The 19,578-nt window shown below is 36.8% G+C and overlaps 1 protein-coding gene across 1 annotated transcript in view; it reads right to left on the bottom strand.

Moving 5' to 3' along the window:
• Positions 1–4,841: 4,841 nt before the first annotated feature.
• WDR25 (WD repeat domain 25) overlaps positions 4,842–19,578 on the bottom strand; it is a gene marked incomplete at both ends in the record, with an annotated part of 54,728 nt that continues 39,991 nt past the window's right edge. The window contains 3 exon segments of the mRNA XM_079536935.1: positions 4,842–5,063; positions 5,447–5,587; positions 7,101–7,271. Coding sequence (XP_079393061.1) covers positions 4,842–5,063; positions 5,447–5,587; positions 7,101–7,271 — 534 coding nt within the window.

Below are 19,578 nucleotides of genomic sequence, written 5' to 3'. Positions count from 1 at the left end.
GAAGGCAAAGAAGCCCAATGCCTTTGAACTTCTATCTAAAGCCAGTGAAGGGAGCAATATTCTCATCTACAAACATATTATTCCCAGTATGGACTCGACTATGGCACTCTGTCCTAAATCAGAATCACTCACACTTGTTGCAGAATCCATCAGTTTTGAGTCATGGTCACCTGGTTTTACCTTAAAGATGTAGTACCACTGGAGAGCAAACATTTCTCAAATTATGGTTGGGTTTTGTTTCAAAAGATTCTGGAACTACAATCTAAACTATTTATATTAGAAAGTGCTATGGCCCAACAGAAATAAGTGCCTCATAACTTCTGAAAATGCAGCATCTCAGCTACATGCTTCTTGGGATTTGTGGGGGATCGCTGGAACTACTTCTAGTCTCACCCCAGCAGTTGAGAGTTATTAAATATGCTCTTGGAACCCATTCTCTCAGTTTCATTCAAAAGAAGCACAGTTTGAGCACTCTATCAGCCAAAGCAGTACAAGTGGCAATGATGGGGGTATATCTTTCTGTTTTTCTTTTTCCAAAAAGTGCACTTGTAAAAAACTAAGATGACACACCTTGTAGGTAAAACTGTAATAGAAAAAAAATCTGCAAGAGCATAAAATAGCAATCGGAGATTGAAAGAGAAAGAGATAGAAGAGGGGGCAAGAGAGGGGAAAATCTGCAGAAGAAATCTTCTTAAAGCACTGGGTGGTGCTAGGGAGCATGGAGTGGAAAGCAGCAGGCTGCTCGTGTGAATGCTAGTCATTATAGAAGCAAATAGTGTTGCAAATGCATGGAGGACCCTCACCTGAAGGCAAACTCTGCTTTGTGAAGGGCAAAAGCAAAAGGATTAATTTCTTCCACTTACTAACGTGGCTGTTTTCTAGGCTCTGGGTATAGGCAATATGAACGACTGGCAAAAGAAAAGCCCTCTAGACTTGGAGACGTGTGTGAACAAAAGAGTGAAAGCTACAGCAGATGAGAAAAATGAATACAAAGGATGGATAGGTCTTAAGAGTTGATCCAATTTCTGCCACTACTGTCCTTGAAAACTTCCTGAGGAATGAGCTAGCATCCATTTTAGTTGGGCTATGCTATCAAGGAGGAGGGCACACTGCAAGAAGTGGGTAATGAAATGAAGGCACAGTTTTCCTGCATATTTGAGCCTGAGGAAAGCAAAGCTATAACCCCTACTTAACAACAGGAAGAATGACTTGGAGAATTGGCCCCACCCCTGGAAGTGCTCAAAGCCAGGTTGGATGGGGCCGTGGGCTCTGATCTGGTGAGCGGCAATCATCCCATGTCAGGGGTTGGAACTGAGTGCACTTCTACGTTCTTCCCAGCCAAAGTCATTCTGTGATTCTGTGATTTTCTGAGAACTGGAAAACAGACAAAGGCATGAATTGAGTAAAGTCTTCTCTGATTTCTGGCCACCCTTCTAAGGATAGCAGGAATGAAAGCACCGCAAAATGAGTTTTTTTTGAAGATGAGCAGAGTATAAGAATATAGGCTACTGTATACTTATTCAAAATAAGGTGCTTAAAAAAAAAGGAAGAAAAGCTGAGAATTAAATGGCAACAATGAAAGGAAGTGCCTGGAGGAGCTAGGGTTGCTCAAAATGAAGACTAGCCAACGCATGACAAATATTTTCAGTTGACTGCAATTCAAAACCACATACATCAGAATCATGGAAAATTTGAGATCCCACTTTTTTTTTTTTTTTTTACCTTATTTTTCTCTGTTCTGACATAGTATTACAGCTCTTAATTTAGTCTTATTACTTTAAATTTGTCAGAAAGAGCCCAAATGTACAGAAAGACTCATCTCATTGTCATGACATACCTTAACTTCCTCATTAAGCCATTAGTTGAGGTATATCGTGACTCACCAACAGTATTTCATCTGGGTGAACACAATAATTCTAATAGCTGTCTGCTAATTAGCAGGTTTTTGAGATAAAGATGCAGTTGAATAGCTTGCATCATCTAATACCCCAAATTAATAATGCTTCAGTAGCAAATAATAACATGTTAGAGATTGGTATTGTTACTTTTTGGTACAGTACAAAATAGATTAAAATGAACTCAGCCTGTTTATCTGCAAAGCCTAAGACCATTTCAAAATGGTGAAGATCTCTAGCTTGGCTCTAACACACAACACCCTAGAAAGCTCCTTACAAAGCTAGAAAAATTGCTCCTAAAACAAGATTCAGACATTTCTAGATTACAATTTTATGAATAAAATTAATTAACCAACAATTCATTACATTCTAAAAGCTTCATCTGACCATAATGATCCTTGTTTGCAGCCCAAACAGTATTTGGTAATTGCAGAATGATGGAGAAATATGGATATTTTTTGATTACAGTTCATTACATAAGATTACAAGGAAGAATTTGTCTTTGAATCATAATGAAAACTTAATTGACACCACTATGCTATAATATTTCAAATGATTAAATTTCACTCTCTGTCTTAATCAGTTTTATATTAGAAAGAGATTTTAACAAGATAATGCTGTGAACATAATTTCATTCCTTTGTAAAACTGCTGGCTGAATCTCGCAAGTAATTAAAACTCCAGCCATCTTCGAAATAAAACACAAATGCAATTCCAAATTTAATATTCTCTAATATTATATAGTATAAATTTATTTTATTTTCCTCCACTGTCTTTAATCAAAATTTGTCTTTTTTTTTTTTTCCTCTTTCCCTAATAAATGGTTTAAAAATTATACTTGCAAGATCGTTTCAGAAAGGATAAATGCCAGACACCAGAATCATGCCTCAGGACATAAGTTAAACTCATGCAACAACATGGGTAGAATTACAAGACCAAATTACTTTTCTGTGCAGTATGTCAATGATCCCCCAAGACTGCTGTCTCAAGATCTTCCACTCCATTCACAGGTGGTCTCAGCTGAAGGCACTGAGAGCTCTTTCAGATATATAGCATTCCTCAAGTAGGCACCATGAGTTCACATTTATTTCAGAAGCATATCTCCATGCTGTATTTAAACATGTAACAGCCCAAGATAAGCTCTTGTAGGGATTAATAGGATGTATTGCACTACTGCAGTGCTGCTCATCCTTTGTACTGACATATCAGGCACCCCCAAGTTCTAAAGCGGTAGGAGCACCTTTAGAACTAAAATACCTGGAGGAAAAGAAACAGAGCCACTCTCTTAGGCAATGCCACACAGCTGTGATTCAGCCAGCCCAAATACAGGCAACTGCTTTGTTTTCACCTGACATCTTTCTGATATTCAGGAATATGCTCTATTAGAATCACATAAACACCAGCACCACAGGTTTAATTAAGAGTAACCCCTCAAATCACAGAGCAGGCTATTTGTTGAAAGGTCCAGCTGGCTTGTGTGCTAGAGATACAGTCAGGAGAAATGCAAAATCCAGCCTTATGTCAAAAATTGAATTGCCAAACGTGGAAGCAAGAAATTGAGAAAAATAAGTAGTTATTTGCACTACCTCATATGGATCACTAAACTGTAATGCCCTGTGTTAAAACCTATCAAAGCTGTTGCTAAGATGATTAAAACTACACAGTCACAATATTTTGATCCAGATTTCAAACTATATAAAAATTCAAGGATAATTGGAACCATGGTTTCAGTATAGGCTTATCACTTACCAGAAGTTAAAGGAGCACAGACTACAAAACCAATGGAGTACATTTTTCTTATTTCTTAATTAGAATCTGCCATTTTCAAGAGTGTTCCGATTTTTGTTCCTGAAAAATCCATTTCCACAGAGCATTTAAAAATGGTATATAAAATAAAAACCTCACCTTCCATTCATGCCAATGAAAACAAATTAGAAGAATTTAAGATGCTACATATGAAAAATGCAAGTATGCAGTATTATGGCTGAAAAGATTCTATTTGCCTCACAATGGCCCAGCTATAATCTGAATGTCAAAGAACATCCCCTTCACAGAATGGCACAGAGACAATTTTCTACCTGTAAAGGACATTAAGAGGTATGGAGAAATGCATTGCATCTGCAATAAATCTAGGTGGCATATTAATTATCCCACTCCCCACACACAGAATCAATTTCATGGTAATTTTGAGTACAGATTTGTGAACATTAAGAGGAGTAAAACAATGAAGTACAGACACCTTGTACTAAAAAAAGTTTTATACTTACATATAGTTTTGTTTCAATAGCATACAGTTATAAAAATTCAGTTCAAAACTCAGTCTTAAACATAGGAATCCAAGGAGCACAGACTTAGAGACTTCATAATTAGCTCCAAGTTTTTCCCTTAAAACTGAGAGAGCATTTTACAGGAAGTTGGGCTGGTAATATCTACCTGTTTCCAGAAAAGTCAGTCCCATCTGTCTTGTGATCATCCCTCTCTTGCATGTAAGATGCTGTTTTGCCTTGAACTGTATATCAACAAGGAAATATAGCATTGCTTGACCAGCACGAGTGACCAGGGCAAGGAGCTAAGCCAGTGACAATCTGGTTTAAGAAAGCTAAAATAAAAGCTACATAAGAAGGGCAATAATTCTCTTCAAGTCTAGATTCTCACACCAGGATTGGACTAGATAAATACCAGAATATTGGCAAAGAAAGGGCAGAAATTCGTCACCAGGGCCCAAGGAGAGAAAGAGAGAGGGAGAGAGAGAGAACACTTATTTGCTCAGCAGCTAATCACAGAATCCTCTTAACTGCATTATGAAAGCATATGTCTAGTGGTCCAAGAAGAAAAGATAACAGTCTCTGCTGCCTACAACACATCACAACAAATATCACATTGCATATCATGGTTTATTCCCTCTGAAATACCAAGCTCTTTGATGGATGAAAAGTTATTTTGCTTGTTATTGCCAGATCTTGATTTCTCCAGCCCAATCAGAAGTCGCAAGGAGTGATGGCAATACTGGGTGAAATACTGCACTCACACAAGCTTCTCTGTGTGCTGACAAAGTACGAACAATCCTAGAAGTATGGTAGTTGTAGAAAAACACTTTGCCATCTGAACTTCCTGTCACCAAAAGTGTTCCATCCGGAGAAAATTCACAGCCCACTGCAAATCCTTCCACCTGTTAAAAGAAAAATCAATAATGGTGTAACTCCTGATTCTGATCAGGGAAGTCAATGGTGGTACACTGAAGAATGAATGTAATACAAAAAAAATGCATATTTAAATAAATACGCACTAAGGACTTGTCTAGGTTTCTATTAAGGCACATCCATACCATAAACTTATTTAATCAGGCTACTAAGTATCCAGAAAGCCTTTTAATAACTGTTTTCTTCAGAGTGTATATAATTCAAAATTGCACATAGGAAAGCAAAGGAAGACAATTATTACCAATCACTGATTTATCAACAAGCCCTATTAGCAGGCATATTAAAATGCAGATACTTTGCTCTCTGTCTCACTTCTGGACTTGGATAATATCATTCTGGTGAAAGAAAATACCTTATGCCCTTCATATCTCTTCTTTTTGTTGATTCGGTAAGGTCGCTGGGAGGAAAACAATGCCATATAGTTCCCATTTGTCTGAGCAACAAATGTAGACTCTCTTGGGTGCAGAGCCAGACTTGGACAAGTGTAACGCTCCTGAAAATAATTATTAAGTTTTGTTGCATGAAATAAGGCATTTGTTCAAATGAACTAGGTTATTTTTTTCAACAAATTTGAAAGACCATAAAGTCATCTCCATAAAGAAACTTATTACAATCCACAGAAAGTCTTACACAAAGTCAAATATTAAATCAAATATCTACCCCAATTTCCTAGAAAATGATCAAAATCCCACCTTCCTTTGCAGTAGCATAATTAAATGGCAGAACCTCCGAAGGATAGTACACAAAGTTACTGAGACACCTTCTTTCAGCTCAAGGATAACTGAAGTTCAAATGTGGAAGCAAATCCCCCTCATACATACCTCTTCCCACCCATATAGGGTGGGAAAAGCATGAATGATCTTGTTATGGGGTTTGGAAGAGATGAACTGGAAGGACAGTTCTGGATATTGCCAGGAATTGGGCACAGCAATCAAACAGCATTAGGTGTTGTACCTGGTTGACAAAGAACTGCATGCTTTGTGGGGGAAACTGAGTCTAACTGGAAGGGGTCAAACAGTGTAGAAGAGGGAAAAAAACTGTCCAGTTCACAGATGGTGGGCTGTGTGTATTTGCTATTTGTTTCTTTGGTAGTGGATAGGGAGGTTGTTATGAAAGACAGCCTCCTCTGATTCCAAACCTGACTGCTCTATACATTATTTAGTGTTTTTTGTTTGTTTTGTTTTTTTTTTTTAATTGCCGATTCAGGATGATGAAATATTTAATAGCAGACAAAGACACAACTGTGCAACTGTGGAAATTAAACACGAAACAATCCCATTTGATCACCTGCTACATGTCTTTGTCAGTAGAGAACTGTTCATTCCAGCCAAAAGGCATCTGTATACAATCCGATCATATTATATTACATAAGATATTAGACTTGGGTTTTCAGAAATGATCCAGGGAGTTGGAATTATCTATTAACTTCCTTGATAATCTCCTTTGAAGGTGTCAGCTCTTCTAGACAATTTAGTCCATTAAATATCTCGCTTGGACAGATTACTGAAATAGTGTACCTGCATTGATAAAAGTAAATTTTGCCTCTGTGATTATGTTACAAGATATCAGTATGCATGTATCAGGTCGCTGTTATTATGCAAATATTCAATTTAATTTTTCAATAGTCTTCATTCCATCTAATTAAAAATGTATCATTTTGCTATCCTAGGAGAAGTGTCAGAAAAGAAACGTGGTGCTACAGCAACTACAATCATTGGTAAGCGAGAATAGCACTGCAGTGTTTTTGCCTAAACGTGGCTTAGATGTTAAAGTGTTTATTTTCATTGCTAGTTCACTAACACAAGGAGATCTATCGGTTTTCCAGGTGGTTTTTAAAGATGAAGTAAATGTTGTTAAAGTATGAAAATAAACACCCTGCAACTAACAGGGTAATTATGATTCATACAATGATATGAAAAAAATGAAAGCGTTGCTTTTGTTCTAAAAGATTGACAACCATGAAAAAATATATAATGACCCAGAAAATAATAAGTTGTTAATCTTACATGAAAAATCTGATTGGAAATTTTTGCAGCACTTTGGAAGTCCCATGCAATGATGGTACGATCAGCTGAATCTCGGCTTACTGCATCTGTGCTTGTAAGAAATTCTTTTCCTTCAGGAAGAAAGAGTATATCCAAAGTCTGTTGTACTGCAGCTTTGTACACTCTTGTCACCTAGTGAACAAGACAGTTTGTTATTTTGAGACAGATTAGAAGAGCATGATAATACGTCCTCGGTATTAATACTCATCTCCAGTCAATTATATATATTTTTAATATGTAAAAAAATATTTTATTTTTAAATATTGAAGTGCTAGCATATCACGTAGTATGGTAATATATGTAAATAGTTCAAAAACCGGAAAATAACATGAGATAGAAAAGAAAGCAGTTTGCATAATTTATACATTATATTTATATATACATAAGATTCTTAAGGAATTAGAGTTGGATCCAAAAAGAGCTGTAGATGCTACCGTGCTGTGGAGATGAGCCACACAAGCTCCCTTCTATTTTACAAACTCGGTGCTCTGAGGATTAGTTTGGGGAATTCTTCTTCCAGGAAATTTTACAAGTTTATCTTTTGGTCTTCTTGTTCCCAAAACCTTCAGCTAGTTACAGAGGCAGGGAAAGGAAAGCAAATATGTCAGCAGGAATTCACAACTTAAAGCACCGGTCAGGAAAGTGAATATTGTTGTTGATCATTCTAGATTTAATTGTAAATCACTGTTTATGACAGGGAATTCAGGACACTGTCCCAGTCCCATGCTGCTGTGTAAGGAAGCATGCACACCTAGTAGGTACATACAGATGTGCTCCAAAGAAGGTCCTGTTTTTCTCCTTTGTAGAAAATAACCCAGTTCACCAAGGATTCAACCTGACACCCTCTCCTTTAAAAAAAAAAAAAAAAAAAAGAAATGCAAGCAGAGTTTGCTCTTCTGAAGTGCTGCCACAGATGGGGATACTGGTGACAGCAATGCTGATGACAGGAAGGTTCAGTGCTTTAAGGACTCGGCAAGCATCCTGCCTTTTTCTGTAGGGAATCAATCCCACGCCTCCTACCAAGGTTCTGGCACAAGGCAGCCTGTGCTGCTCCTAAAACAAAGGTACTTGAAGCCATTCTGCAGAGAACAGTGGGCAGAGGAAAAAGAGTTGTCAATGCTTAGAAGTACAACTGGGCTCTGGAGTAAATAGTGTGCCTCATGCAACAGCTCCAATTGTGTAATTAATTCACATGAGAAATCTCTAGAGAAGTTTGTGATATGAAAGCAAATACTAAAGTTCTCAAATCATTTTCCCGAATTAAAATACCTTTTAAGTATTTCCCTTGTGTTTCCCTGTTGCCTTCTCCTATTATCTCAGCATCAATAGGCTAACTGTCCTAAGAACAAGTCAAGATCCTCTTTTAGGCTTATGCCAAGGGCTGGATGCATGCAGAAATGGATCCTCAGCCACAGGATTCTGAATATTTCAACATCCTGTGAAGAAGATCTAAAGAACTGCAAAAGATTTTCAACTATTCTAAGGAATATATGAATAATTTTAATTTCCTTTTTTTCCAACTTTCTTCATGCAATTCTGCATCTGTGTTGTCTACTTTGAATCTTGAAAAATCAATACCTTTGATTTCCTTTTCTGATTTACCTTCACTGAAGAGAGACTTCAAGGCAAATGGCCAGATCAAAGTAGTTCGTCTGTGAATACGCTGATCTGTAAAACTAGGACACTGGAAGACTCTTAGTTATTAGCATCTAAAACTTTCTTTCCAAAATAGCTGAAACATAACAACCTCCATTTCCAATACAGTGTTTAGAGGTTAGCTCTTCTTGCAACCTCACAGAATTACCAGCTGAGCAGAGACACTGTTTGCAGTATTGCATTGAAATGGTTCTCAATTTTGTGAGGCATTCCAGTGCCTGCCTAATGTCTGTAACATAGCATATGGCTGCTGAATTCAGGGGCCCAGAGCTCCTATAGATACCGTTAGAACAGATATTTTTAGAAAAAAGAATAATCAGGAATTGCAATGAAATAGTCTAGATTATAACTCTGTTCCTTAACTAACTAATAGAAGAAAAATAATTTACAGCATCAAAGAGCACAAGAACTTCTCAATTCCTTGCCTCAAGCTCTTAATCTATGAGAGTCTGGAAATGTTCAGAACAAGCTGATCCTATTGTTGGGTAGAGAGACACTAGATGATCTTCAGAGGTCCTTCCAGTTCTGCTTCCTGTGATCTCAGCACGCATAGGTATGGTAGCAACTACTCCAAGTGATTTTCTTAGACTCCGTGAAATGCAGTTTGGGAACATAACGTTTGAAGAGCCTTGGTCATGTATCCTATACACACTCCAATAACATCAATAAGATGTAAACTTGCAGACAAAATATCAGCACATTTTTCAGCAATATGCCTGCATTTTTAAGATAGAGAATATACAACTGTGCTACTGCACGAGTCAATTTTTCATCCTAGGAATTTGCATAATATGCAAAGCAATTAAACTTTGTAAAGCCAAAACTGATATTTGCATATTTATAGCTTCCACTTTGTCTATGGAGAAATCACCATGCATAGCTATTTCTTCACCGAGTTATAAAAGGAAGCCCACAGTTCATTAGTAAAGTAGAAAATCAAGGTATTTCGTAGGACCCAAAAAAAAAAAGTTAAAAAGCAAATAACACTCAATTTATAATGGCTGCCTGTAATATGAAATGGAAAACCATACAGAATCTTGACAGCTGTAGAAACTTCAGAAGAACTGAAATGCATGTAAGGAAATTGTCTCAGATCTAAAGAGGGGAGATTTAGGTTGGATATAAGGAAAAAGTCTTCTACAGTGAGAGTGGTAAAGCACTGGGACAGACTAGCCAGAGATGTGGTCCTCGGGACTTTCAAAGCCAGCTTGGACCAGGCTCTGAGCAACTGGGTCTAACTGTGGATGTCCCTGTTCACTGCAGGGGAGTTGGACTACAGGCGACCTTTAAAGGTCCCTTTCAACTTGAAGGATTGTAGGATTCTATGGCAATGTGAAAATACTTTTTAAGTTTTGGTGAAATTCAGTATGGCTCTTACATGAACTGCCATCATCAATTCAAACATTTTAATTGCTAACTATTAAGCATACCTGCTTGTCTGCTAGTCAATAAAATTTCCAAACAAATTACTCTGCGCATCCTAGCTCTATACTAGGAAAATGTCATTAGAAAAATTAGTATAAAAGACATTTTCTTTACTTTTGATATGTACCTCAGAAAAACCGCGCTGTTTAATCATCAGAACATGTAGTAAAAACTGACTCGGAGAACAATAAATCAATACTTTGAATAGCAGATGGGAACTTGGAATACATATTTATATTTATATTCCCCCGTAAAGACGGCTTTCAGAAATAACTAATTGTAAACAACCAAGCTCTGAAGAGTACTCATGATAAAACCTTCTTTGTTCTACCTTAGCCAATAATTCATGACATGCCCGAGGAATTTGCTTCAGTTTTCCTACCCTGCTGACTTTAGTTCATTAATAACAAACTTCTGGTCTTTTCCTATTTTCAGATTTATTGCCCATGAGCATAGGAAAACCACAATCCACTAGTTCAAACTATGCACTTCATGGACATAAAATAAATCCTTTTAAAAGGAAGGCCTAATAGGTTCTAGTGTCAACACAAGTTGACATAATAATAAGGCTTCTTTACAACGGCAACAGTTCCTGGCTGCAGGCATTCAACTAGAAAGGTAATTTAGGCAAATTAAATCATTTTCAAGTAGATTCTTATGGCTCCAGGGATTTGAGAAGCATGCTGTGATGCTGAATTCAAGCTATATATTTTGTACAGATATTCCATAATACTTCTCTGCATAAAATATATGTAGTGCTCGTTACTTTGCTTCTCAGGAAGCTCAAAGCCTCCAGATGAGCACCTCAGCACATGGGGCCATCCCAGTTCTGTGTCTGTCACCCAGGACCTCCCCTGCACCTCACCTTCCTCAAATCCCTCAAGCTTTAGGCAAGAAAGAAATGTGCCTGCACAGACATTCTCTGAGAATTAGGAGATAAGATCTCATAAATGATCTAAGCTGACAAGGCAGATGACTAAACTTTGCTCTGTAGTTCCACACTCACAACAAAATGACAACTGTGTGACAAACACAGCTTATGTTTTTGATTTCCATCTAAAAGCTACAACAGCTGTTTTAATCAAAACAGCTGACAATATCATAGACAGGAAGTAATTTCATGTTGTCTTAAAATATTTTAACATAAGAATGGTATATAGCATAAAAGAGGTGGGCCTGCATGAAAACCTGTATTTCAACAAGGCAAGTTCAAGGTCCTACACCCGGTTCAGGACAATCCCAAATACGATTTCAAGCTGGATAAGGAATAGATAGAGAATAATTCTGCCAATTACGTGCATTTGCAGCCCAGAAAGCTAATCAAATCCTGAGTTACATCAAAAGAGGTGTAGCTAACAAAGCAAGAGAGGTGATTATTTCCCTCCGTTCTCATGAGACCCTACCTGGAGAACTGCACTCAGGTCTGGAGCGTGCAGCATAAGATGTGGATCTCTTAGAGTAGGTATAGATGAGGGGCATGAGAATGATCAGATCAGAGGGCTAGAGCATCTCTGCTGAGAAAAAAAAATGGCTGAGAAAGCCTAGAGAAGGCACCAGAGAGACCTTAGTGCAGTCTTTCAGTACTTAAAATGGGCCTACCAATAAGATGGGAGGATTTTTCATCAGGGAGCATAGTAATAGGACAAGGAGTAATGTCTTATACTAAATAGTGGTAGATTTAGGTAAAATATAAGGAAGAAATTCTCCATTATGAGTGGTGAAGCATTAGAAAAAGCTGCTCAGAGAAGTTGCAGATTCCCCATCTCTGGAAGCGTTCAGGGTAGGCGATACCTTGCCCATGGCAGAGGGTTGGAATTGGGTGGTCTTTAAAATCCCTTCAAACCCAAACCATTCTCTAATTCTGTGATTTCTCATTATGTAATTTGAGAAAAATATACTGCTTTTGTATTTAAGTTTTTGTGTTGTTTGCAACAATAACAACAACAAAAATAAACCACTAAGGAATTTTCTCTGACAGTGAGAGAAGAATAACTTTAGTTTTCTAAGGCATCGAAAAAATCACCCTATTTTAATTACACTGTTCTTCATAATACCACAGTACATGACAATGTACTGGTTGTTTCCATAGAAACCAGAAGTACAAGTTGTTCCACCAATTTCTACAGCCTTTTTACATATTTATGTACTATCCAGAGACAAATTCATTAGGTCTCCTAAATACACGCTACTTAAAATGACTGCATCTCATCTTAAAGAAATTGCAAAAGAATGTTTCCAAGGAAACAAACGCACTGCACTTGTACTCTAAATTTATTAGATTTTAAAACTGTGCTTTAATGACTTATGCTTACTTCTTTATAAACTCAAGTACAGAGATGTATATCAACAGTAATAAAGAGGATCTTTTTAAACTTTTTTTAAGGGTAAAGCTATAGATGGCAGTTGCAATAGTGCAGCTAAGCAGTGTTAAATCCTGATAAATAATCCAACACGGGGCAAAAAAAAAAAAAAAACCACCCTGTTGATACTTTACTTTGCCCTTCGTTAATAATGAACTCAGTGCATTTCTCATCTAATTTTAAAAATTCTAAATAAACATTTTCACAAATTTTCTAGTTAATTAACCACATCATTCATAAGGCCTAAATTTCAAGAATGAGATTTTTGTGTACATCTCCAAACCTAAATTTTCTAAATTTTCCCTTAGACTGCCCGTCACTGCAACCAACTGACTTTGTATTCATCCTTTTGGAAACCTTCCTGATAAAACTGTTATGCATCTCTAAAGGCAGCACCTTTGTATTCTTTTGTACTCATCCCATTTCTGTTACGTCAGTGGCTATTTCTTCTGCATGATGTTCTACTCCTTTGTTACTGATGATTATGTTACCACACTATTTTTTCTAACAATATTTATTTCACAACAGTTAGGTTAGTTCCTACCTTCTCCAGTTTATCTAAATGCTCTATCAAAGTGCATAAAAATCATCTTAGATGACATCAATTAAGTTTTATTTCATTTTTTCCTATATCTTTAACAAATCCTTTTTTCCCCAATATGTTCTATGACTGTGTCAGATCGTACCCCTGCTTCTCCACTGCCTGATTCTGCAGTTAATTTGCATTTATGGATGTCTAGAATTTTAAACATTGACTAAAAATCAGAATTAGAAAGAAGCAGAGCCATAGTCCTGTCACCTTTTCTTTATTCTCTCTTCAGATTACTACATGGTACTATCTGGACTTCCTGTGGTGACAGCACGTAGTTCCTCCTAAATTTCCAATAGGCTCATTGGATCACAAGACAAATGACGTGATCAGCAGATTAGGGTTAGAATCTCCTCTAGGCTCAAAAATCTGACCACATCCAATAGGTCAACAACCTATTCTTCAATTTTTAACAGATCTCTCCCAGAAATATTATGGGCTTCCCTAACTTTAGAAATCCATGTGAACAAGAAGCAGTTCACGAATGTTTACAAAGCGTTAAGAAATGCTCATCAAAGAACAATGTAAATAAAGGTAAAATTCAGAAAATTTAAATGAATATTCAGGCACAAGTTTTTGAGAGCTGTATGTCCTTCCAGCAGAGCTAGCAAATTCCTTGCTTTATAATATCTAAACCTTCCTGACACTTGCAAATAAATCTTTTCTATTCAGACTGACAACTCACTCATTATTTAGGAACTTGAGCTTCTTTAAAAGTAATATCAATACTGCATTTGACTATTTGAAGTCTTGTTCTGATATAATCTTAGGAATTATATAAAAAAAGAAAAAGATCCGTAATCATATTTTTCTTTGTGAATACAAAGTCCTTAAGTGTTGAGTTGACAGATTTAAGTCTCAACCTTTTGCTCTCCCTGGTACTTCAAGGAATATTAAAATTTCAGGTAGAATAAATAAGTTGTTGGAACATACATTGTCTCCAGACTAAAAAGCTAGTATAAAGCCAAAAGAGAGTGACTGTGTCATCCATCTAGCTTTTGCTGAGCAACTTAAGATAGTCATGGACAATTCAAAGAATAGGAATACCTTTAAAACTCATAACTACATCAACATCTTGGTATTCTTCTTATTATTGCCCAATTCCTTTTTACGTGGACTTTTACAAGGTTTTTCCAAGTTCAGCTCCAAGGTCCAAAGGTCCCATGGGGACTGTTCAATATCCTGCTCTCCCCCTTGGTTGAGGCTGCAGATATCTGCATTTTTGTATTGTTTTCATTTATTTGTCTGTTAACATAGCAGCGCAATTAAAAGTTTTCCAGCCTTTTCACAAAGCCTTTTCACAAACGACTATAAACATTCTCCAAATATTTCATAAATATAATCAACCCATTATACAGCAATATACAGCCTCCAGAACAATCTCTTCTCCAGAAAGACTAACTAGGTTTAACATAAAGAAATACCACTATAACAAATCTGTACTTTCTATTCAACAGCCTCTTTTATCCTTTGTTTTTTCCATGCTTTGATTACTCTGTCTGTAATTTTGAGAGGCCCGTGTACTTTACATTTCACTAAGCAGTTAACAACTGTTCCATTCATTCATTTCTCAGCTTAGCTTTATCCTGAAGATTATAGCTTTCTTATTGTTCTTCCACTCCTTATCTTGCTCATACACAACACTACATTTGAAATCATTTTGCCTATTTGGAAAAAAAAGGGGTAGTAACAAATGTATTTCAGCATTCCTTTTTTAAATATATCTGCCTTTCTGATTAATAGCATACTGTACATTTCTCAATGTTTTAGTAGCTAAAAGACTTCCCCAAGTCTATCTTCATACATTTTGACTGGCACTTAAAAATCCAATTTTTATAACACATTCAATATATTAATAAATATTAGCAATTTATCCTCATAAATTTGCACTCCTGTTAAAAGTCCATCACCAGCCAAAGCAAAAATGACATTAGTATTCCTAGTTTGGCAATGTATGGGGGTGCTCCAAAAGCAATGCCTCCTGTTTTATTACGTTGGCCCACAATGCCAGAGGCCAGATGTCAGAGGTATGGCAGTAGAGGCTGAACCTTCCAGCCAACATTCCATTACATTTTGTTGCTGCACAGCAGACAGCAGCAGAGCGGCAGTCTGACAAAGCAAAGATGTGTCACTGAATTCCTTTGTGCAGAAAAAAATGGCACCCTTTGACATGCATTGATGTTTGCTGAATGTTTATGGAGACCAAACAGTGAATGTGAGTGAGTGATGTGTTTCAGCAGTGACAACAGCAATTCACATCCATTGGTGTAGATGCGTATGAGCACAGCACGCAGGTTGTTGCTCATCGCTATTAAAAATGTAGAGCTAACGGTGGTGACTGTTGAAAAATAGTTTTTGATAGCAGAGAATTTGCTCTATATATCTGTTGTAGTTTCCATGGAAATAAATTGGAGACATTACTTTCAACGTGATCTATGTACCATTATCAATTACTTTATGTCATTGTCCATCACCAGGAACCTTTGATGTGGCCCACTGATTCATAGGAAAGCCCATTTAGTTCACTGCATACATTCATGTATAATTGGGCAATAAAATTTTTTAGTAGCCATTCCCTCTGACTTTTCTTTGAAATTCCACCAAAAATTCCCTCATTTCCTGAAATATGATGATTATTTTTCCATATATATCTAAATCTAAGATATGTAAGAAGATAGCCTTTTAAAACACAGGCATGCATTCTAAAGCATGACTTGTGAAACTGAATTACCAACAAGTGCCAAAATAGAGTTTACTATGTGCAGTGAGTAACAAGGCTCAAGTTTTTGGTTTAGGATGCTTATGGCATTGACAAAATATGCTGTAAGGCCTGAAAAGGCTATCTGAAGTATGATAATGTGAGCTAAAATAATCATTACGTCACCTACACTGTTGTTCCAAGCCAAATGACAGGTTAAAGCACTTGAAAAAAGAGACAAAGAAAAATGAAAGCCATTGAAAACTTAAAAAAGAAAGAGTACCAGAGAAAATATTTTGATAAATTAGGATGAAAGCACTTGAAAGACACTAAGGATGTTTACATCAGAACTGAAACTAAGTGCCAAGATACTTGAAACATCTATTTGTGTAAGTGCAAAAAGCATTCATTAGAACAGGATAAATGTCAACATACTGGGCAGTACACTTTATCCAATCTTGAATATGACCTTAAGTCATAAGAAGGAAAAGAACAAAAGCAAAATGTTTGCAGACTGTGAATTAAGGTAACAATACTCAAAACAGAGATACGTGAAGAATCTATTGAAATTCCACAAAGAGGGAGAAGCAGGCATTACATACTGATGAGAGGTATGATTGGTGCCTAACAAACACGCTGTTCTATGTCCGAGAGTTTGAAATGTAATTACATTATTTTGTAGAAATGATGCACACACAGTACCATTCTGCAAGAGGAAGCCAAGAGCAGCCAATTCATCATTTTTCTTCTTCTCCACTCCATTCTGATCTTAAACATCCACTCAGTACATATGCACACCCTAAGTTTTTCAAATCAAAACACCATTTTAGAACCAAAACAAATGTTGGTGCCTAACAGTTTACATCCACCACTGATCTACAGCTATATTAAATGGGAAACAAGGGACAACAGAAACTCTCTCCTTCCTTTTGAAATATTTCATAGTAGGGGACACTGCTGCGTTAGTCAGTCACAATACATACAAAACTTCATGGCTTTTAAACTAACAAACACATCAGAAAGAGAGATCAACATCTGTTACAAGATGTTAGTCACAAGGCTAAACCCACTTTTTCCATTTTTAAGGTGATTAAACACTGTTTCTTTTCAAAATTAATACTCCTAATGTATTGCTTTATCTCATAGATTTCTGCCTGATAAAGCTATGTAAGAATACATTTGTTTCCTAATGAATAAAGCAGGTAACAACACCTAAAAATTCCCCAAGATCACCAGGAACAGAATGTGTTCAGAAGAAATGAGCTAGTAGGATTTTCTTGATTGTTTTTAATTTCACCAAGCTTAAAACTTTCTTATTTTACCTGGGGGAATAAACATTCATTCACTTGTTTGTTCTCTTGAAAAGTAAATTATTCCCTTGTAGAACAGTGGGATATTTCCCTTACCTCTTCATTAGCACCAGTTTACCGAAACAGTTACGCAAAATCTGAGCACTGCAGTGCCCTGCAGTTACAGAAATAAACAAGGTTTGCATTTCTCAGCATTCAGCAGTTCTTTACAGCAGGTCCTAAGGCTGGAGCTTCAGCATTATAAACACAAATGCATGGTTAATCATTGAGAAAAAAAAAAAATACATTATTCTGCTAGTCTATAGAAAAAAAAAAACTTTTACAGTAACTGTTTGTCCTCTGGAAATGAATTATAGATGTCACCCAAAGCATTCATTACTGGCTCTGAATGCAGATATACATGCAGAAGCTACTCGAAGGTGATTCCACATCATCTCAAGTCAGGCAACTGGGAGTTTGATTTTCAGAATTACAGAAGATATAAATGGTACTGAAGTCTACAGTTTATCAGTGTAAGTTTGCTACTTTGTCTGCTTATTGTTTTTTATGAAAAGCATCATATCTCACAAACCGCTCATTGGCCCCATCTCTTATTCTCCTGTAATCTCCATCTCAACACATCTTCTTATTGCAATAATGCCTCCTGTAAACAACGTTCTACGCTTTCTCCACTTTCCTACTCCCTGTTCCAGCAATGCTATTCATCAGCACCAAGAGAAAGTATTGAAACTGAAATTTCATCAAGTGGATTCAAGGTGCAAGAAGAACACCATTCTTCAAGCCAGCTGCTTTTGTGACACCTTTCAAACTCAAAACCAAAGCATAAGGGATTGGCAGAGATACTGACAATAGGAGGGCATCAAAATCCAGAGATGACTTAGAACTTATTCAGCACAAGCATTACAATGGTAGCTATCATTTTACTTCTACTTGAGTCAATACCAGTTTAACATAATCCTCTGGTCTTTACATCACAGACTCTGGTAGTAGAATTGCAGGAAAAAATCTTACTCAAGCGTAACGCTTTGAACTGTGAATATCCTTACTGAAAAAAATAATAATAATCTGTTTATCTCACTGAAAGTGAAGTGCTTTCTCCACTTACCTGTATTTGAAATTGTCACCTACCTACCGTACATGAAAGATTGCTCACCACATCCCTCCATAGCTGCCCCCTTTCAGACAGGCACCTTTTTGCAACATACCATATTGTGCATTTATTACTGTGGAACACCATCAGTTATTATTTTCTTTCTGTAGAGACTGGGCACCTTAGACACATGCAAGCTGAAAGTATTGCAATTTTTGGCATGAACATGCTCATTAATCACAGTTGATTTCAAATCCGGAGTAAAATCATCATTGTGGCATTCTCAGCCAGTCACAAAAGACAAAAAGATACAGATGTAAAATCCATCACGGAGAAACAGCAGAAAAGAAAGGAAGAACATCTCTGGCTTTGCACACAAGTATGCCATCATTTGATTTTGTGAATAACTGTAACATTATTTACAGGAAAATTTATTGCATCGTGTTAGAAAATCTTTCTCTATGCATCATACAAGCATGATGCATGGGATAAATTCACACTTCTTATGAAGATTTTCCTGCTGACACTGTAACTCTGTAACTACCAGTAATTTAATTTGCAGCATAGCCTCAGACTTGGCACTCTGGATATGTGTTTATTGATGTTCCTTTAAGAACTTATTCACATAACAAAAGCCTAATGTATAGAATCAACACAATTACTAATAAAAAAGTCTCATTACATTGAACAAATTGAATTTTTTCCTCAAAAATCAGTGAGAAATTCAAAGGAACAATTGCAGCTCAGGATCTAGATCATGGATCACACAAGAATACTGTACTCCCTCGATACAGCGACACTCATATCAACTTCAGAACTCTCACATGGTGCCCTCCTTTCTGAAATATATCTTCTTACATCCCTCACCTACTATTCTGTTTAGAGAGACAGCGTTTGAGTAAGTAATCCTTGTCTTCTTCAGATCCCTTCCGCCACCTTCAAGAGCAAACAGATGGCTAACTATGATGAGTAGGCTCTACCCACACAAAAATTCAAAAGAAAACAAACAAATATTCACTTTACAGTCACTTCTGCTCTTTGAGCTGTTCTGCCCATACAGCTTCCACTTGGTATCACAGTACAGCTCTGGTCTTCCCTGAGCTCCAAATGGCACATGGGAGTGCAGTGTTCTGCATTCTTCAAGTTAAAGTAAAGGCAGAAGCTATTTGTGCCTCTGTGTAGCTTTTCGTGCATGTAAAGTTACCCCAAGCTACTATGCAAGAGATACAGAGAGGCCTTATCTTGAACCACATGTTACAGATTAAAGAGCTTCCTACTTGTTCAACTACCTTTTTTAAAAGAAAAAAAAAA

The sequence above is a fragment of the Tetrao urogallus genome (assembly GCF_951394365.1).
Source record: "Tetrao urogallus genome assembly, chromosome: 6".
NCBI classification, from domain to species: Eukaryota; Metazoa; Chordata; class Aves; order Galliformes; family Phasianidae; genus Tetrao; species Tetrao urogallus.
The sequence above is the reverse complement of the archived record's forward strand: the minus strand, read 5'-3'. Positions and strand labels throughout refer to the sequence as shown.